The 18988-nt window shown below is 51.3% G+C and overlaps 7 protein-coding genes across 7 annotated transcripts; 3 read left to right on the forward strand and 4 right to left on the reverse strand.

Moving 5' to 3' along the window:
- Positions 1-159: 159 nt before the first annotated feature.
- Positions 160-2074, reverse strand: ASPVEDRAFT_138827 (GMC family oxidoreductase; the record flags this gene model as incomplete). The annotated part of the gene is made up of 2 exons (XM_040807523.1): positions 160-1776; positions 1829-2074. The coding sequence occupies 2 exons, from the start codon at positions 2072-2074 to the stop codon at positions 160-162; spliced, it is 1863 nt and encodes a 620-aa protein (XP_040671357.1).
- A 997-nt stretch (positions 2075-3071) lies between these two features.
- ASPVEDRAFT_859959 (uncharacterized protein) lies at positions 3072-4164 on the forward strand. Its single transcript, XM_040817767.1, has 2 exons — positions 3072-3596; positions 3659-4164. Exons 1-2 carry the CDS (start codon positions 3160-3162, stop codon positions 4056-4058), a joined length of 837 nt encoding a protein of 278 aa, XP_040671358.1. The 5' UTR covers positions 3072-3159; the 3' UTR covers positions 4059-4164.
- A 105-nt stretch (positions 4165-4269) lies between these two features.
- ASPVEDRAFT_137931 (acyl-CoA desaturase) lies at positions 4270-5631 on the reverse strand (the record flags this gene model as incomplete). Its single annotated transcript, XM_040807448.1, has 2 exons — positions 4270-5345; positions 5415-5631. The coding sequence occupies 2 exons, from the start codon at positions 5629-5631 to the stop codon at positions 4270-4272; spliced, it is 1293 nt and encodes a 430-aa protein (XP_040671359.1).
- Positions 5632-7372: 1741 nt separating this feature from the next.
- On the forward strand, positions 7373-8261 carry ASPVEDRAFT_45099 (response regulator). Its single transcript, XM_040813208.1, has 2 exons — positions 7373-7646; positions 7756-8261. The coding sequence occupies exons 1-2, from the start codon at positions 7527-7529 to the stop codon at positions 8113-8115; spliced, it is 480 nt and encodes a 159-aa protein (XP_040671360.1). The 5' UTR covers positions 7373-7526; the 3' UTR covers positions 8116-8261.
- A 4313-nt stretch (positions 8262-12574) lies between these two features.
- ASPVEDRAFT_31969 (uncharacterized protein) lies at positions 12575-13931 on the reverse strand (the record flags this gene model as incomplete). Its single annotated transcript, XM_040810543.1, has 2 exons — positions 12575-13588; positions 13641-13931. The coding sequence occupies 2 exons, from the start codon at positions 13929-13931 to the stop codon at positions 12575-12577; spliced, it is 1305 nt and encodes a 434-aa protein (XP_040671361.1).
- Positions 13932-16195: 2264 nt separating this feature from the next.
- ASPVEDRAFT_86944 (GFA family protein) lies at positions 16196-16661 on the forward strand (the record flags this gene model as incomplete). Its single annotated transcript, XM_040817943.1, has 2 exons — positions 16196-16264; positions 16317-16661. The coding sequence occupies 2 exons, from the start codon at positions 16196-16198 to the stop codon at positions 16659-16661; spliced, it is 414 nt and encodes a 137-aa protein (XP_040671362.1).
- A 577-nt stretch (positions 16662-17238) lies between these two features.
- On the reverse strand, positions 17239-18818 carry ASPVEDRAFT_31971 (aldehyde dehydrogenase family protein; the record flags this gene model as incomplete). The annotated part of the gene is made up of 4 exons (XM_040810544.1): positions 17239-17868; positions 17912-17972; positions 18019-18473; positions 18528-18818. The coding sequence occupies 4 exons, from the start codon at positions 18816-18818 to the stop codon at positions 17239-17241; spliced, it is 1437 nt and encodes a 478-aa protein (XP_040671363.1).
- Positions 18819-18988: the final 170 nt, after the last annotated feature.

Genomic DNA, 18988 nt, shown 5'->3' on the forward strand with positions numbered 1-18988 from the left:
AGATTCGGATATCACCCGGGGTTCGGGAGGCCTTACAAGTCCACCGACAAATCAGGAGACAAGTGGACCATTGTGGGTTTTCCTTATGAGCTGACAGGGTGAACGAGCTCGGATAGTATCCTATCTAGAAACGCTTGTAATGGCTGTCCATGCATGGTGCTAAGATCGCACTAGATCCTCTTTGGTGATATCCGCCGCCTTTTCCGCCACCGCAAACACCGTGGCCTGGATATTCCCCCTCGGGATGAGTGGGAACAAACTCGCATCAACAACACGTACATTGCTCGTCCCATATACCTTCAGTCGTGGGTCTACGACACCCCCATCCTCTCGTGGCATCATTGCGCACGTTCCACTGACATGGTACATGGAAAGGACGAGCTCCTTGCAAAGGTCCTGCGCCTTCTGCAGTTCCGCTACTTTACCAGATGTATGCAGGCGATGGCCACGGGCCTTCAGGAGAGGGGCCATCGCCTCTGTTTCTGGGATTTTCTCCATCCATATGCTATGGCGCGCCTGCAGCTCCAGGTCAGCGGGATGGCGGAGTATTCCAGAGTCAATCACGGGCGCGGCTGCTGGATCTGCAGACGAGAGATGCACAGAGCCTCGTGAGAGTGGATGGCTTAGCAGTGAAACGATGCTGATGAAGTTTCCGGGATGGCTCATTCCGAAGATGTCCTTTGCAGTGGGGCCTGCACGAGGGAGAAGCTGGAACGGTGCGAGGATGTACTGAGCCGTGGGCTCATTCGGGTCTTTTAGCATCTCTCGCAGGATAATGTACTGCTTTCGGTACGTAACCGAAAGCTTGGGGTCGTCTAATGACGAGTCGATCTTCTGCAGCAGATCCTTTCGCTTGTCCTCGGCGAAGTCTACGCAAGGCATAAACGCAGAAACAAGAGGAACCATGCCCAGTGGCCCCGACCCGTCTTTTTGGTATGCAGCCATTGCTGCGGCAGCGACTGCAGGGTCCCGAGCCATATCGCCAGAGGGCATGCCATCTGCAACCTCATATCCAAATGAGACGATACCGTGGTCCTGAAGATTCTCACCCACCCCAGCGAGATCGACGAGCGGCCGAATTCCATGTGAGTGGAGAAGCGACGCATTCCCGATGCCGGACAGCTCGAGGAGCTGGGGCGTTTGTATGGCTCCGGCAGCTAGAATGACTTCTCGACTCGCGGAGACTCTGTATACCTGGCCATCTTTGGCGAATCTAATGCCTCTCGCTGTGATTGCATCCTCAGCCCCTGTATCGGAGTCGTTAAAGACGATCTTCTCAACTAAAGCACCAGTCACAATACGTAGGTTCGCACGCTTCGTAACATCACCCGTCAGATAAGCAGCAGCAGCATGACTCCGGGTATGAGTAACAGGATCAATAGCTCCAGGCGTCACAAACGGCCCAACTCCAGCACCCTTAATAGGATCCTCCGTCTGCGGCCAACCCAGATTCTCAAACGCGCGCAACCAAGCCCCATGGTAGGGCATATACTGATCACCAAACGACACCTGGACAGGCCCGCTGGCGCCCTGATCTTCTTTCTCGGACTTCATGCCCTCAAAGAAGGATCGTACTGATTTCGTGGGCGGAGTTCCCGTATGGAACTTCCGCACGTATTGTTCGAAACCCTCCCATCCCCAACCTGGGTTGCCTAAGGCCTCCCAGGCGGCCATTCCGGTGCGCGATGGGTATACCACCATCCCGAGGTTTATTGTGGATGACCCGCCTAGGGTCCGTCCCTTATTTCCAAGTATTTTCCGTCCATTTAGTTGTTCCTTTATTGACGTTAGCCGTGGCCAGGTCTGCCCACAGGGCTAGTCCACATACCTGCGGAGTCGACCGAAAATTCCAGTCAAAATCGGGGTCTTCGAAAGTCGTCGGCGCGAGCCCGGGGATTGTAATGCGTGGGTCGTTCAATCGGTTTGTCCCTGCCTCTAGGACGAGGACAGACACATTGGGGTCTTCGCTCAGTCGATTAGCGACCACCAGGCCTGATGTCCCGCCACCGATGATTATGAAGTCAAAGCTTGAGTCGTGTACTCCGGCCACGGAGTCTGTGTCGATAGCCGCCATTGTTTGTTATAGCTGTGTAGGGGCTTACGGGCTTCACATGGGTGGAGGACGGAGCTTACCTTATAATAACCTCCATCGGAACCAATGGCCCCTCGGAGAGCGAGATTAATCGTCCGCATTATTGACTTCGGTCTTGTCTAGCCACTGTGCCTTTAGACGGATTCAGCCAAGCGTCGACAGGGATCATGGGCCGACTCGCTGGATGTATTCTCTCACATGCATTGGATTCCAAATCGTCCAATGAACATTCTCAATTTCGGCAGACTTGACGATGGGCAACTTCAAGGGCCTCCTGAACGACATATCTTTGCCACTGCTTCTCATAATGCCGGAGGTGCTTTTGTACTCACAATATGGCTTACGGTGATATTTGTCATGAGCAGCATCGCGCTAGACGCGATGGACGGCACATAGCGTCAATCCGGGCCGGGCCAAAATCCTGCTAAAAGCATGACAGGCCTGCCATTCATGTCAACCGGGTCGTGCCATGGTCCACATCGTCACATCGCTTAAATTAGTTGTCACGACGAAGGAAACGGAAGAACAGCCCCAGACAGTTCCTGATTGCACCTGGGGGCGGAGCCAGCTTGCGGTCGAACCATCTCGTCCACATCTATTAATTGATTCCTCTGCATTCTCGGCAGGGGAGGTTTTTCATGGTCTCTGACGTCTCATGCCGCTGGTCTCATACCAGATATTCCTATCATGGGTGCAAAGTACGGATTAAGGGCCCGGGATGGCCGTAACGTGGTCATTGTCATTATTGTACTCGGACTTTTGGCAATTTCTGCAGTCATTTTACGTGTTGTGTCTAGGAGAATTCGGAAGGTGTCCCTGGGGCTGGACGACTATCTCATGCTAACTGCTATTGTGAGTCCGACTAAACACAACAGAGGGCCATATTCTTAACTTTTCTGTCTAGTGGTTTGTCATTGTGTCAACGATTCTTGTCATTACAAGTGCGTTTAAATTTGACGGCTCTAATGGCATATGCTAACATGTGCTCTTGTAGCGGTCACGCATGGTGGAGTGGGACTGCATATGACTGAGGTCGATCCGGAGGATCTGATATACACAATGAAAGTATGTATACCAACCGACCTTTCAAGTGGGGTCACCATTTACTCATCTCAACGCAGATGATTATTGTCCTCCAGTCATTATATGGCGTGGGGCTGGCCCTCGTCAAAACATCGCTCATGGTTTTATATTACCGGCTCTTCGGGACCGTGAAAAGCTTTCGCATCGCCATCTATCTCACTGGGGCCATTGTCTGGGCGTGGGGCTTCAGCATCGTCCTTGAGTCCTTCCTCCTATGCCAGCCTGTGGAGTTCAACTACAACCCCATGCGCCCTGGCGGGGGTTCCTGTGGGAATCGTAATGCGGCCTTTGTCGTCGCTGGAGCCCTGAATATGGTTACCGACTTCATGGTCATGCTTCTCCCTGTTCCATATATATGGAGTCTCCAGCTAGCCACTGGTCGCAAGATAGGGCTGGTCATCACATTCTGCCTCGGCCTCTTGTAAGTCTGCCTGCCAATTTCTGTTGGAAACACCCTGCTAACGCTATGCTCTCTCAATCCAGTGTCAGCGCAATCAGCATGGTCCGAGTTTTCAGCCTAATGAGCATAGACTTTGAGGACGCACCGTGGACTCTGCCACTGCCACTCATGTGGAGTATTATTGAAGAGCAGCTAGCCATCGTCGCAGCGAACCTCCCCATTCTTCGGCACGTTCTCGCATTCATCCTCCCGAATGGCTTGATGGGTTCTTCCAGGCGTAAAGCCAGCGGCTCAGGGAAATTTCCGTCAAGCAGGAACCAGAGGTACAAGATGGATCACTTGAACAAGAGCGGAACTTCTTCCGCGCCAGTGAGAGCGCTTCATGGCGCGTGGAGCGATGGTGAGAGATCTGAAATAAGCTTGGCTCCCCACGGAGCACCGCCGGACGGAATCCATGTTGCGAGGGCGTTTGATATTCATTGATTCTGTCTATCAAGGCCGTACCCTTTCCAGACCTTCAGTGGATAAGCCCTCCTGATATTCATGTCTTACCTGTTTTCTCCGGAGAATTTGGCCTCTTTGATGGCTGAAGGTTGACTCTAAGCTCTGTTGGCAACACCGGGAGAAATATCGCAAAGGAATTCCTGACATGATGGCAACGCCACAGAACATTACGTTGGAGCTAAAATAAGACCTATTCAACTTTTTCTATCCTCGTCACTTGCTGTCCAGCACGGTCCATCCCCTTCGGTTGATTCTCCTTCCAGATCTCCACCTCACAGCCTCCCCGTATCACTCCAACCCTCATCGTCGACAGCAAGTTATGCGCCGCGTTCGAATGCCGGTAAACTCCTCCATTGAAAACGGCTGTTGCATCTTTCCCAACCCCAGACTGAATAAACGCCTTTCCGCCAGGATGCTCCTTCACAAAGGCCGTCACATCATGCACAACTCCCCCGATCGCAACAAGCGCTGTCTCCGCAGACCCAGCCACGTACTCATCCCAGCTCAACACTGGCAACTGATCCAAGGGCACACCCCAATCCAGATTCGCCCTCTTCGCATCAACCTTCTTCTGTAACTGCTGCAGCCTCCCCTTCTCAATCTCATTCGCCCTGAACTCCTTCAAATCATACGCCAGCCCAATCTGCTTCCACGTCCAAATCATCCACTTGGTCGGGTCATACTGCCACCACTCAATCGCATTGCGGTAATCGCTCGGAAACTCATGGTGGAAATTATGGTACCCCTCACCCAGCGTCACAAGCGCCGTAAGGAAATGATCCCGCGGGGAATTCCGATCATCAAACGGCTGCTCCCCAAGCCAGTGCGCAAGACTATTAACGCAATTCGTCGCCTGCTGAATGAAAAACACCCTCAGGATGCCGGCATACACAAACCCGCCCATCCAATCACCCCAGCCCAGTCCACAAACAACCGTAGGGAAAATCAACGCCATCCCCAGCGCACACTTGATATAGTTCCTATGCTGCCAGATCACGACCTTGTCGCTGTCCAGGTCGGAACTATCGGACCGCCCGATCTTCTTGTAGTTCTGCTTCAGCACGATCCACCCGATGTGGCTGTACCAGAACCCCTTGCGGACGGAGTACGGGTCTTTCTCGGTGTCTGTGTACCGGTGGTGCGCGCGGTGGCCGCGCGACCACCACCGGATTGAACCTTGTCCGGCGGCTGACCCGGCTAGAGCAAGATAGATCTGGAGTGGGAGGGAGGCTTTGTAGCAACAGTGCGCCCAGAGACGGTGGTATCCTGACAGTCAACAGCGTTAGCCTTCCAACCTAACCCAGCAATCAATACTAAACAGAAGTGGGAACCTACCAGCCGTGATACCCAATCCGGCATTAAAGTAGTAAACGACGGCGAAGAGCGCAGTGTAGAGATGCAGCGGTGTCCAGACTGCGGCGATACATCCAGCCAGCGGGAAGAACAGGACGAAGGTGCAGTTGAGCCAGTCGATGTGTTGGTGCCAGTTCTTCCATGTCACTGGAAGTTCACTGATGTGTGGCTTCGGGGCTCTGTCCTTTGTTGATGACATGGTGGGAAAAGTCTACTGGTGTTGGCGTGTGAGTGTTCGTATAGGGCTGAGTGATGCCTCAGGCACTAGTATTGCAACAACAGAGAAAAAAAGGCCATTGACAGGGACAATCGAGCGGTATATAACGTAGACCAAGCCATTCTCACAATCTACAGGCAGAGCTTTGTTTATGGGTTTATGTTTAACACCTCTCAGGTTTGATTCACTGCATCATTCGACCCCTTGGTCGTTTTGTTGGGACGTACGTTGAGCTGCTGGGACACGCAACTCGATGACTAAGTTGGGCCACTCAGGCTGATGGATTGAAAACCTTTCTTGTTGGACACTTTCACAAGATGTACTGTAGCCTGTTATCGAACCTTAGCCTCGGCTGGATTGGATTCGAAGTTGATCGTAAGGTACTGAATGATCGTTGGGAATGGATCGATTGTAGTTGGGCTAAAGGGCCGTTGATCTATAGTCTCCTCCAGCATTACAACGGCAGGGTTTGAACCCATTCACAAGTTATCTTTTATTATTAACAAACTCGCCTAATCAATACTTAACGAATTACTGCAATACTGCAAAATCTTGAAAACTTCAGTAATTTATCGCCAGAAAACGTTGTTCAGCGCATTTCCAGGGGAGTGGCGCCATATCTAAGAACTGGACCGAACATGACTCGATGCAATTGCTGGCTCCATATTGGCTACTGCTTTCCAAGATAAACTGTCCCTAATACTGCTTAGCTTTATGCACACAAACCCAGACATCTGCTCCTGGTCTTGGTCGACGTCGACCTCTCTCTTCTACCTATCATCTTGTTTCCCAACATCTTGAGCAGTTCAATCCTGTTCGTCCATCAATAGTCACAAATACCCATTTATTCCTGTTTAGCACGTCAATCAGGTCAATATGAGGTGTCTAGGACTAAAATGTGTGTCTATCCCAGCATTCTGAGTTGTTGAATGAAACCTGAGACTTCGTTGAGCAAAACTGGGACAGACAGGCTGAGAATTTCTTGCCCTTGTTCAGCCCAATCATCGATGTGAAGGGACCTCATTCTTGCCCGCTGCACCGAAAATTTTCTTTTTACCTTGACATCGTGATATCGGTCTAAATATATTTTGATTATCACCGTCCTTTCCCGCGACAGACAGGTTCGATGAGTGCCGGCCTTCTTATTTTGGAAAGTAGCATATGTGACCAACATCCAAGTGCAATAGCCATAGTATCACCTTGATTTCACGAAGCAGGAGCGTATATTTATTACCAAGTGATACCCTTGACTCTGTCGATATATACATATCAGACGATGTATTAATGGTTCCAATTTACCCCAGAAAACTCAGACATGTCTCTTGTTCGGCTTAAATAACAGATACTCCATGATGTATAGAATAAGACTGGGGACTTCTTGTTGATAGAATTGAATCAGTCCGTTTGGTTGGTTGTGGATGTGAAATTGTTCCTGCACTGTCCTGGCCAGGGTGATGTTGAGGACATTCAGGGCAATCCGCTATGGCTGCCGCAATTTATACCTGAAATATTGATATCCTATAGGCTAGTAACACTGCTCAAGTAACATCGTATTCAAAATCCAATCCCACAGTCCGCAAGTCTATACTTCCGAATAATCGTTGATCGACATGCCAGCCAACTCAGCCTCATCGCGGGCACAGCCCCGCTGCTTACCGGCACTTCTGGACTGTTCAAGCTTCAACATCCCAGCACTCCAACCTCATATTATCATACCATAACTCAGGCTTCAAACAGCCCATACTCAAAATGCACATTCTCATCGCCGAAGACAAGTACATCCATCCATCCCGGCCACGGTTCCCCCTTCAACAACCAAGTCACCGTCATCGTGCTAACAAGAAACCAGCTACGTAAACCAAAAGGTCTTCCACCGAATGCTTAACAAGCTGGACCCAACCATCACAATATCCGTGGCCTGGAATGGAGGTGAAGCACTGCACTACCTCTCCAATCCATCGCCGGCATGTCCGCGGCCGGATATAATTCTTATGGATGTAGGCTACCGTAGGCTTTTGTTCTTTTTTCGACTAACACCCACGTCCCCACACCTCCACACCATCGATATCAACCTTGGGGAAAGTGAAATAACTAACCAGATACCAGATAGCAATGCCCGTAAAGGGCGGAATAGAGGTCGTCTCGATCCTACGCACACAGCAGCCATATATCGCAGATATGCAGCTATCGTCCACGCCCATCGTCGCATTAACGGCGCACCTTATGGGAGGAGACGAGGTAGAGATGTATTTTCGGAAGGGGTTCGACGATGTTATCAGCAAACCCGTTCGTAAAGAGGATTTGCACCGGGTGTTGATGTATTGGAGTACGTACGGGAGGCGTGTTGTGCCGCGCCATGGGGTGTTACGGACTCCGATGACTGGAGGGAGAGTTCCGATGCGGAGTGTGAAGGCGCAGTGGGGGCTTTCGTCCAAGCGGCATAGTGGACCGAAGAGTTTGCTTTGATTTCTCTATTTGCTGTTCAGGTTGGTATTTGGCGTTCTATTGATAAGTTCGGATGTCCGGTAGTGTTTCAGGCCGAGTTAATTGATTACTACGAGAACACTTCAGTCTTTGGATAAGCTAAGCTATCAAATATCAGACATCTTCACATATGCCTCATCAGCTTTCTTGCTCGGGTGGCCCATTCCATAAGTGCAGAAAACAAACATCACCAACCCACAGTATCCTAGTGTTTGTTCCTCGGCTTGATGGATTACCAACCGCCGCCGCCACCGCCAGAACCCCAGCCTCCGCCATCACTAACAGGGGCAGCGTCCTGGGCGGTAGTGGTGTTGCTGGCACCCCAGTCGCCTGCGTCCTGGTTGACGTCCGAGTTGAAGTTGTCTCCGCCGGAGTCCGCCTGAGGGCAGCGTCTGATAGTGTGACCCACTAAGAGAAACGATATGTCAGAAGGTACTTGAAGGGACGAAGAGAGGGAATCTTACTCTCGCCACAGTTATTGCATTTGACCTTGGACCAATCCTTCTTCTTCGTGCAGTCACGGCTGTAGTGTCCCACTAGACGCGAAGTTAGCAGTGACTCTAATCCAGATAACAAAAACGAGGTCAGCGTACCCTCATCGCAGTTACGGCAGGTCACAGTCGACACATCGCGCGGCTGGTCGCAGTCTTTGGCAATATGGTCCTCGGATCCACAGTTACGGCAAGTTCTAGGAGCTGGTGCCTGCGGGCAATCCTTCGCAAAGTGGCCCACTGTCGATGGTCAGTAAAGTCAAGCGTAAAATCCGTAGAAACTCACTTTCTCCGCATCTCTTGCACTCAACTCCTTCTGCAGAACGGGGTTTATCGCACTCGGCCGCTTTGTGGTCGGAAGATCTACTCGGGTCAGCAGAGACACTAGAAGAATGAACCGTTTACATACCCGCAGTTCCTGCAACCGTATTTGTCGCGACGAGGCTGGGTACAGTCACGCGCACGATGACCGGGCTCATTGCAGTTCACACACTTGACCTCAACACGTTCAATGATGGCACGCTCCTCCTTGCAGCCGCGGGAAGTATGGCCCATTTCTAGACGTGTCAGCCTTCATCTATAGATCCTTTCGCATAACTTACCACCGCAATTGGCGCACTTGGGGATTTGGCGGTCATAAGGCAAACCAGCATCCTGGAGACGCTCAAGATTGTCCTCAACGGACGATGGCCAGCGCTCGCGGAGGTTAGCACGCTGGGGCTTTGCGCTGTAGAAGAAGCCGACGGTGTAGGTGCAGTTGAGCTTTCCCTGAAGGTCGATAAGGCTGATGCAATCGGTTGGCTCTTTCTCCTGTCCATCACATTAGTGACCACCACCGTGGGAGATAAGGGTTTCCCACCAGGGCGATGAGATAAATGTTGAATGACTGCTCGCGCATCTTCTTCTCGATGTCGACAAAGGTAGCATTCGGGGCAGCCTTGCAGTAGACTTTGAAGTTCTGCTTCTCGTCAGCTAGGACACCGTTATGAAAAGAGTCAGAGCATACCTCACGGAAGTCTTCCAGATCTCTTTCATCACTCGCCTTCTTCAGCCCCGCCCATGCCACCTCGGGCAGCTGATCAGCAATATTGTTCAGGTCAAACTTGCGGTTCTCCTTGCATTCCAAAGTCTTGTGCCCTGTTGCTTATTAGTAGTGCTTGGGTAGGAGATGAATTCAAACTTACCCTCCTGCTGGCAGTTCTTACAAATATCGGGAGGACGCTCAGGACATTCGGCGGCGGGATGGCCTTGCTGGTTGCAGATGCGGCAAGTACCGCTGAAAACGCGAGGCCTGGTGCACTCGGCCTTGGAGTGACTGGACGGGTCAGCGAAGGCCAAAACTTGGATGAAGCCACATACCCTTCCTCCCCGCAGTTGTAACAGGCCATGCCCTTGCGGGGTTCAGTGCAGTCGCGTGCAAAGTGGCCGTCTCCACCACAGCTATGAGAGTCAGGAATCTGTTCTTCTAATCTTGGGCCTGAGACCTACTTGCGGCACTTGGTATCACGCTCCTGATCACCGCCAACATCGCCAGGGCCTTGGTTTTCGTCATTCTTGAAGTCTAAAAGACAAGTAGGTTAGCTGATCAGTCCGACATCAGAATCCGAGATGGGCCAGGACGGTATCTGCTGTAAGGCAGGACTTGGAATGTTATGGGGTACGTACCAGAGGGATCACCACCACCCCAATCACCACCACCACCGCCGCCACTATTCCAATCATCGCCCCCAGAGGTATTGGCCCCTCCTCCCCAGCTGTCGTTGGCACTCCAACCCATTCGGACCCGCTCGAGTGTTCTATGGGCCTATTAAACCAGTATCGTTAGCAGAGTGAAGATTTGCTTGATGGAAACACTTTGTGTTGATGAGACGAAACACGAGTAGTTCCCCACGGGGTGGGGTGAAAGGTGAAGTAAAAGAACACTTGCCTGGTTGTTTGGTTGATATGGCGTAACTGTCAGACAGTTCAAAGGACGAATATGAAGACAGGTGATGAAGCAGATGGAAAGGAGAGATGGTGGGAGAAGAGAGAGCTGGAGGTGAGACGAGGAAAACAAACGGAGGAGAGCAGATTTCGACCGCGTCCATTCACTTGTCAGGTCTCAACAGCAACGCGTTTGTTAGACTGCCTCCTCTTTTTATTGACTCACCCAGCGGATTAAATAACTTCTCTTTTGTTTTGTAATTCCTTCTGGTAGACCTCGCTCGATTACTCCCTGGCCCGGTATGCCCTTCGCCGAAGTGGTATTTTCGATATGAAATCCACTGTCGACGGTCCTCAAAGGACCCCAATCTCGATACTCAGAAATCAGACGTTTTCTGCTAGTTAAACTTATAAGTCGCCCATTCGCTCTGTCCAACTTATGCAACAACTGACAACTGGGCCTCCAGATACCACTGTTCCTGTCCATCATATCTCTCAGTACAGTCGAGCAATCAAGAGCAAGTTCGTAGTCCCCCGACATTAAACACCTCTCCTAGTCCCCATAATCCTCGAACGAGCGACCATATATCCTCTGCCGTTGGTGTTGGACATGTACTCCTCGGAGAAGTGTTAGTCATGTCCACTGGGATGTGAAAACAGCATAAATCCCATTCATGGTTTGTCGTCTCAGGGTATTTCGAACCCCGACAACCAAGAAGCTCTCAGTGAAGTATCGCCCATCTGTCTTCGGAGGTCGATGGATCTCTCAGTCTGGTCTATATTTGATGTCGGCAGTCTCGCTGGTTCAATACTCCCTTGTCTCTGCTTCACAGGGGATCAATTAGTATCAATCTGTAAGTTACTACGCTAGGGCAACACTTACCAAAGACCCAGGCTACACTCCAACAGATCCACCAGAAGGGTTCATCAGTATCGCTTCATGCTGACTTCTTTGGTTTGTTGTGTAGCGTGAGGCTTTCGACGCTGCGAACAGTCGAGGAAGCATGGGTTCGTGTTTCCCTAATATGGATGGATCAGCAAGGTGCGTCTAAGATATCAGTCCCCCATGGTAGTTCAGAAAACCAACATACCTCCGTCCAAGCGCCAATGTCAACGGAGAGCAAGTCCTCCCCCTCAAGCCAGACTCCCATCTCTCGACGGGACGAGTCAGAACACACCCCGGCCAGCCGAACGACACACCGACTCCCAAACTCGAAAGCAAGGAAGGAAGTTTCCCTCCTTGAGTCATACCAATCCCATCCCATCCCATCCCATCACCCTGTACAGTTGTGGCTTGCCAAGACGCTCCATCTATCATATTCCGATTGGGCAATATTTTGGCCCGGGGTCAGTATGCAGGGGTTCCTACAACCGGACAAATTCCGGCTTCTCTGTCTTACGCAGTTGGATGGGGGAAAGAGAGCGGCTCCCGAGATTGACGCTGTGTAAACCTCCGTTGGAGATAGCCCAGATTCTAGGATTCGATTGGTTACACCGCAAGGGCAGGGGCTGGTGCCGAAAAAGCAAACCCGGCGCGGCGCGGAGGGCTTGCTGCGCCGCCGTCGCTGTCGCTGTCGGCCTCGAGGACTACACGGCCTTCGACCGGATGGGGTTCGCAGGATGCTGCCAATGTTGAGGTCAGGTCGAGTATAACGGCAAAACGCGAAAACGCCGAAGCTAAAATACAACCAAAGGGGTAATTTTAATAGGATTTGGGGGCGGACTCGATATTTGTTTAGGACCTTTGTATTAGTCTACTTACTCATTAGCTGTAAAATAAGCACTTAGTAGTCACTGGTGGTATTACTATTAGCAAGACTGCTCTCGTCTCTCACCATCATAGCGGAGTCAGACAGAGGCTATTAGTTGTATTAGCTACCACTTTTACTTACGAGCGGAATAGGTTAGTGCTATATAATACTGTCCAAAGTTTTAGTCCACAAGGCACTGCTAGGCACTGCCAGGCAGTCTCAGTGCGAGCGCTTGCCTAGTACTTTCCCATGCCATCCAGCTCCTAACAATTCTGATCATGTCGCCACTGTGTTGTCATTGAAAAATCTATGGAGGTTTCCTTGAAACTTGATAACCTCCTTGGTATCCTCTTTCAGACCCTCAATCTGTTTAGCAAAGGCAGCAAGCTGCTGACTTGCAGAGTTCTTTAGCTCGTCGATTTCTTTCCTCGAAGCGGCGTCCTCTCTTTCAGCTTTTAATAACTGTATTTCTTTCTGCTGGGAATCAATAACCCTGGCTTGTGAATCCAGAACCTTTCCCTGAGCTTCAATCTTTTCCCGCAGTTCATCTAGCTTGGTCTCAGCTCCTTGTGTAGCCGCAGCTATCTGGAATTCCAGGCGGCGTTCTGTTTCTGCTCGTGCTTTATTCTCTTGTTCATTAAACTGCGCGACTCGAATTAACCACTGTGCCTGGCCCATAATGCACTGGGATGTGGTTGATGCTTGGTATGGCGTACTGTTGAGTTGTGTTTCTGGGGCGGGTATTGGTTTGTTGCCTTGGGCTGCAGGTGGGAGCTTATTCTGCTGTGTGGCAGGAGACGTATTATCAGCGTTGGCATTTATTGTAGGTGTAGTCACTTCTGGAGATGCTATTGCTGCGGATTCCGTTGTTCCACTTTGTGTAGGCGGTCGAGGGGGCAATGACAAGTTGGTAGGATTTGAGGCTTCAGAGCCTGGTGTGCCAGAACCCTCGCGGCGGGCTGGTATTGGTGGTACAGCAGATGGGCCAGGCGGATGATTGGCAGCTGTAATTCCCATGTTCTGGGGCTGGATTGGAATGATAGGGGACACGGTAGCCGAACTTGTAGTTGGGGATGGCGCTTTCGTTGGCTGGGGCTTTGAAGGAGGAGGCAGGGAACCCGCAGACTTTTTAGTCGGGCTTTCAGATGGCTTTGTTGCAGGTCGACTAGGTGGTGAATACTTCTGTCGTGCCGGGGAGCCCGGTCCTGAATGAACCCGTCCCGATGGCCCCAAGGATGGTTTCCGTGGAGAGTCTGACTGCTCCTGTCGGCGATGGAAGTAGGACTGCAGCTGGAGGTTGTGAATACCGACTATGACCAAGTCTGGAAACGTAAATACTTACTTTAGTTGTCTCGCCATCTCCCTGGATATCTCCATCATCGTCATTGCTTTCGTCGTCGTCGATTGTAATCCGAACCTGTTTTTCTGGACGGGCCTGCGAGGTGCTGGTGTCGTGTAACATGGGTCGTTTAGGCCTGAGTAACGGCGAAGCATTGCTTCTATCCTTGGGCATCTGGACCCGTCGTTTGGCGTTGAGCTTCTCCATCCTGAGATGCTCGTTGTAGAGAGCGAGCTGAGATCGATTTGGGAAGTAGTTCAACTCGGGCGTGTCAACAGGAACTGAAGAAGTCATCTAAACGTCAAAGGCATCAGCGTACCTTGTGGAACTCAGGCCAACTGAGGTGACTATGGAGATTCCGCAAGTATGAAAGTCGGTACCTCTCTTCATCTGACCACCGACCGGCCCTCTCGGTGGGAGGCACCTGGTGAGGGCTTCTTATAGAATCGTCGGACATGGCTGTTTGGTGTCGAACGCAGGAGACTTGCACAGAACCTCGAAGAGTCTCTCACGTCTGTGTCCTTGATTTCCGCCCCTTTCTTTGCTTTTTCCTTTCCCGTTGGATTCATGTGCAGAGTCCTTGCAGGGGTGCGCAGCCGTGACTCCTGAGAACGGAATTGCTCGAGGGGATGGCGAAGGTCCGACCGAAGGGCGATGATGGATTCGAGCAGACGTCTCGAATACCAGGATTACGATCCTGGAAGTCGTGATGATCGTCGAAATGGACTGCTGTGCCGCAGAGAACAAAGAACTCGGTGGATATCCGCGTTTAAGCGAGAGCGCTGTATCAACTGTATCAGCGAATAGAATAATTCCCCTTGATACCAAGTCGATCAGTCGGTCCAGCCGCTGTGGTAACCATGTTTCAAGTCTCAGTTGGAATCAAGGCGAACAGGCACGGAAGTTGGCAACGCAGCCTGCTCAGCTCGACTGTTTCTGCCTACGGTGGAAATTAAGAAAATGTTTTCAAAGTACCAATTAAAGGGCCGTCCAGATCACCTTGACGCCATTCGATGTCGATGTCTCTGGCGACCCGCACCGCCGTACTTTAGATGTTCTCCTAACTTTCGCCGCCCACTGCACTGAGCTCCTCGTGCAGCAGGAAGAACGTGCTGACAACGTCCTGAGTTCATGTCCGTCAACGAACGATGGGTCAGAACGGCGCCGGCTCTGCCAATGCAGCAACCCGCGGCGACTCCGCTATCAAGAAAATGACAGATCAAATCAGCCGTGCTCTCGTCTGATCGAATACAAGTAAATCGTTCCTGTATCGTAAAAAAAGGCAAGAAATCAAGCCCGTAAGCCAAATGACAATACCAGGAAACACTAGTAAGTGGTAATAACCCAGGATACCATGATATACAGTAACTAGGTACACTTTACGAGAATCGGAAAGATATCGACTCATCGATGTATTCTCAGCCTCGCAAGCCGCAACCCCATATCATGAAACCTGCAACAAGCTAATGCAGGAGCCTCGTTCGCCCAGAGTCTGATCACCCTCATCGAGGTCCTTGCCATTCTTCTGACCGCTTCTCTGGGACCTGCAGCCATCAAATTGGGGAAGCAGGTGGCGCATATTCCACTGATACATCGCAATATCCCAGGGCGAAAGGCCCAGTTCTGGATAAAAGGGTCTGATCGCATCGCACTCGATGATACCCTGCTCAACGGCTGAGCTCATGCTGGCCCACGCCCACGCCCACGGCCCGCGTGGTGGGAAAGCCCCGACATGAGTTGGCGCCGGCTTGGGCTTCCTCCATGTATCAGTTTCCGTTCTTGGAATTTGTCGAGTCAGCTTGCTTTTCACGAACTGCGTAGAGTCGCCTGATCATTTCGTAATGGATTCTGGATCAACGTCAGGTGGAATGGCGAGGCATACCCCTGTCCCGGCTTCATTAATCTATCCGGCATGATTTTTTAAAAAGGAGAAAAGGTGAGGCGTGGCTGATCGGTCTGTACTTGAACCCATTTGGGAAAAGGTGTGACCGACCTATTGTTCGATACATCTACGGGTTCAGAGCCCGAAATATAATAACCCAAAGCACGTGGTATCTCAAACCTAACTCAGCAAAAACTTTATAAGGTAACCGAAAATGTTAAATATTAGCTTCCTCGTGCTCGGACAGGCCCTATAGCAATTGGACTCACGTCCCATTGGAAACCGGACTTCAGACCACAGCGTTGGGAAAATCTAGCCGAGAACGCGACACGTGCGAATCATACTTTGCGTAAACTGAGTGACAGTCAACCAACATTAATGGAACCGTCGATGTTCTATTTCAAGATCCCGATCATGATGCGGTCTCTCACTGTTAGGACGAATGAGTTTATTGCCTAATATGAGGCTAGTCCGTATACAGTTAGTATAAACTGAGAATTCTATGTCATTGGCCAAGGATTGATCAGCCCACACAGTTAAATCTTGGCTCTGCCAGTTTTAAAGTTGTGAGCTGATCTACAGAGCCAGTTGACCCAGCTATCTATATAACTGCCCGTTCCATCTCATCCCCACAATCCCAATCACAACGACCATTCTATAGTAATACCAGGTCAAAATGGCTACAACCGGAGAGTGCCTATGTGGCGCCTGCACCTATTCATACACCGGAGATCCAGCCATCAAGGTCCGTCCCTCCCTCACCCTCAACAATATATTATCCAATCTAACTATTCCAGGCACTCTGCCACTGCCAAACCTGCCGCAAAATCTCCGGCGGGACAAACACAGTCAATTTCGCCATCCCCGGCCCAAACTTCACCTTAACGAAGGGCAAGCCCAAAACATTCGAAACCGAGCACGAGACCGGGATGAAAATAACCCTCTTCTTCTGCCCAGAGTGCGGGACTGCCATGTGGAAGGAAGCTGATTCGGATGCCTTCAAGGGCTTGAAACTGGTTCAGGTGGGAACATTGTCTGATACAGCGCAGCTGGAGAAGGGGATGGATGCTGAGTTGTGGATTAAGTACAGAGTGCCTTGGTTAGCGGCGGTTGATGGGGTGGAGCAGAAAAGTCAGTTCTAGTGGAACTAATATTGCTGTATCTACTTTTATTCTTTGTATCTATTAATTCTATGTCCAAAGTTTCAGGGTGCATCGCATGCATAACTATCTTAACGAAGGCTCCTGTCTCGTTACAGGGTTGAAGGCGCAGTAAGAATCCGAGATAGTCCTAATCGTGGTTACGTTGTCAGCATTTCAAGATATAACTACCTATCAACAGCACTAAAAGGCAGGAACGAGTCCATCGTCCCTTCCAAATGAGGTTAGTTTCATAAGGAAGGAGCTCAGCAACGGCTGTACCTTCTTATTCCAGACAATACAGACTGTTTAACTGGCAGGGACGACCCCGTGTCGTGGTTTCCTACTTTGGCAGGTCCATTGTACCTTCCATATAAGTTCAATATCACGAGGCAGGAGCGATCAATGCGCCTTCCTGTTGTACTGTACTCATAGATTTAGTACTGACTACACAGGTATCTCTTTCAGTATAAGACATACCTTTGTAGCGTTTCAACTGATACTTACTTGGTAGAGTTAGAAGAGGAAGATAAGTCAACTGGATTAAGATAAATTTCAACTAGGTAACTAATTGTGTTCACTATTTCCTGAAATGCAGACTCTGGACATTAGTGTAGGCCTTCAAGCCAGCCATACCCAGCTCAGAACCAATTCCACTCTCCTTATGTCCACCAAAGGGCGCGCGGGGGTCCAGCTCCAAATGCGTATTCACCCAGACACTGCCCGCCTGCAGTTTACTCGCAATGCGCTCTGCCTCCTTCTCGTCATTCGACCAGACGGACGCGCCGAGACCCATGCGCGTCTTGTTCGCGCGCGCAATCACGTCCTTCTCATCGCTCCATGCCATGAATGGCAGGATCGGCCCGAAGGGCTCTTCCGTTGCAATGCGGGAGGTATCGGCGGGGCGGTCGATGATGGTGGGTTTGATGAAGTAGCCTGGCTTGGAGGAGTCGAAGGGCTGGGATGTGCCGTTGGATAGGGCGATTTGTTCGGGCGTGAGGTCGGCCAGGAAGCCCTTGACTTTTTCGTATTGCATGGAGTTTTGGATGGGGCCCATGAAGACGCCTTCTTGGTTGCCTTCGCCGACTTGGAGGGTCTTGGTGAAGGCGATTGCGGCGTCGCGGAATTTGTCGTAGATGGATTCGTGTACGTACACGCGCTTGATGGCGACGCAGATTTGGCCCGAGTTGAGGAAGCCGAGCGAGGCGACCTGTTCATTAGCATGAGCCTTGTTATGTGGGAAGGTTGGGTACCTTTGCAGCAGTGGCTTCAATGTCAACGTCCTTGCAGATAATGGCTGCGTCTTTTCCTCCACTGATATCGTTAGTCTCAGTTGCAAACAAAGGTATTAAATACGTACAGCTCAAGAGTAACCCGCTTCAGGGTCTTGCTCGCACTCTCCATAACCTTCTTGCCCGTCGCCGAAGAACCCGTGAAACTGATCTTCTCAACAAGCGGGTGCGCTGTGAGCCAAGGACCCAGGTTATCATCGCCGCTCAGCGCCTGCACAACACCGGGCGGGAAGAAGTTCTGCGCCAGCTCAACGAGCTTCAGACCTGTGTAGGGCGTGAAGGGAGAGGGCTTGATGATGACGGTGTTACCAGTCAGCACGGCGGGCGCGAGCTTCTGGACGGTGAGAGAGACGGGGAAGTTCCAGGGGACGATGCCGACGGCGACACCGATGGGGGTGTGGCGGACGATGATCTTGCGCTCGGCGTTGTCCTCCACGATCTCGTCTTTGATCTCGGCGGCAATGTTGGCGGTTTGGCGGAGCATCTGGACCGACAGGCCGGTTTCAAGGGTTGCGACGTGCATCTGAAGTTATTTAGCTGTGTTGCTGTATAATATTAGGGATAGACAGGGATATACCGGCTTGCCCTGCTCCTGGACGAGGAGCTTCGCAAGGTCAGCGGCATGCTTCTCGACCTCGTCGGCGTAGGCGAGGACGGCCTTCTGGCGCTCGGCGAAGGGGACGTCGGACCAGGACTTGAAGGCCTCGTCGGCGGCGACGACGGCGTTGTTCACGTCCTCCTGGGTGGAGACGGGGACGTCAGGGTTGGGCTGCGCGGTGGCAGGGTTGATGCCATGGCGCTTCTCAGCGGTGGTGGACTGTTTACCGTTGATGGTATTCTGGAAGTTCTCAAAGACGTTGAAGGCCATTTTGCTCGGGTCTGGGAATGTGAAACTGGGAGAGCGCAATGGTGGGGTGGACATCCCGCTTATATAGCCACTCTGCCAGCATTCACTCAGGCATGACAAGACGACAAGGTGGGCGGGGAAGCTGGCCGAGGCCCACCGCAATAGCCGGCTAGAACGCATCCAGCAGTAGA

This window comes from Aspergillus versicolor, assembly GCF_001890125.1.
Source record: "Aspergillus versicolor CBS 583.65 unplaced genomic scaffold ASPVEscaffold_9, whole genome shotgun sequence".
Lineage (NCBI taxonomy): Eukaryota > Fungi > Ascomycota > Eurotiomycetes > Eurotiales > Aspergillaceae > Aspergillus > Aspergillus versicolor.

Bases quoted from the DNA above. Each gene is read 5' to 3' on its own strand.
- ASPVEDRAFT_859959 (XM_040817767.1), top strand. From the start codon at position 3,160: ATGTATACCAACCGACCTTTCAAGTGGGGTCACCATTTACTCATCTCA. The intron at 3,597-3,658 runs GTAAGTCTGCCT...CTCTCAATCCAG, and splicing joins ACATTCTGCCTCGGCCTCTT to TGTCAGCGCAATCAGCATGG.
- ASPVEDRAFT_45099 (XM_040813208.1), top strand. From the start codon at position 7,527: ATGCTTAACAAGCTGGACCCAACCATCACAATATCCGTGGCCTGGAAT. The intron at 7,647-7,755 runs GTAGGCTACCGT...ACCAGATACCAG, and splicing joins CGGATATAATTCTTATGGAT to ATAGCAATGCCCGTAAAGGG.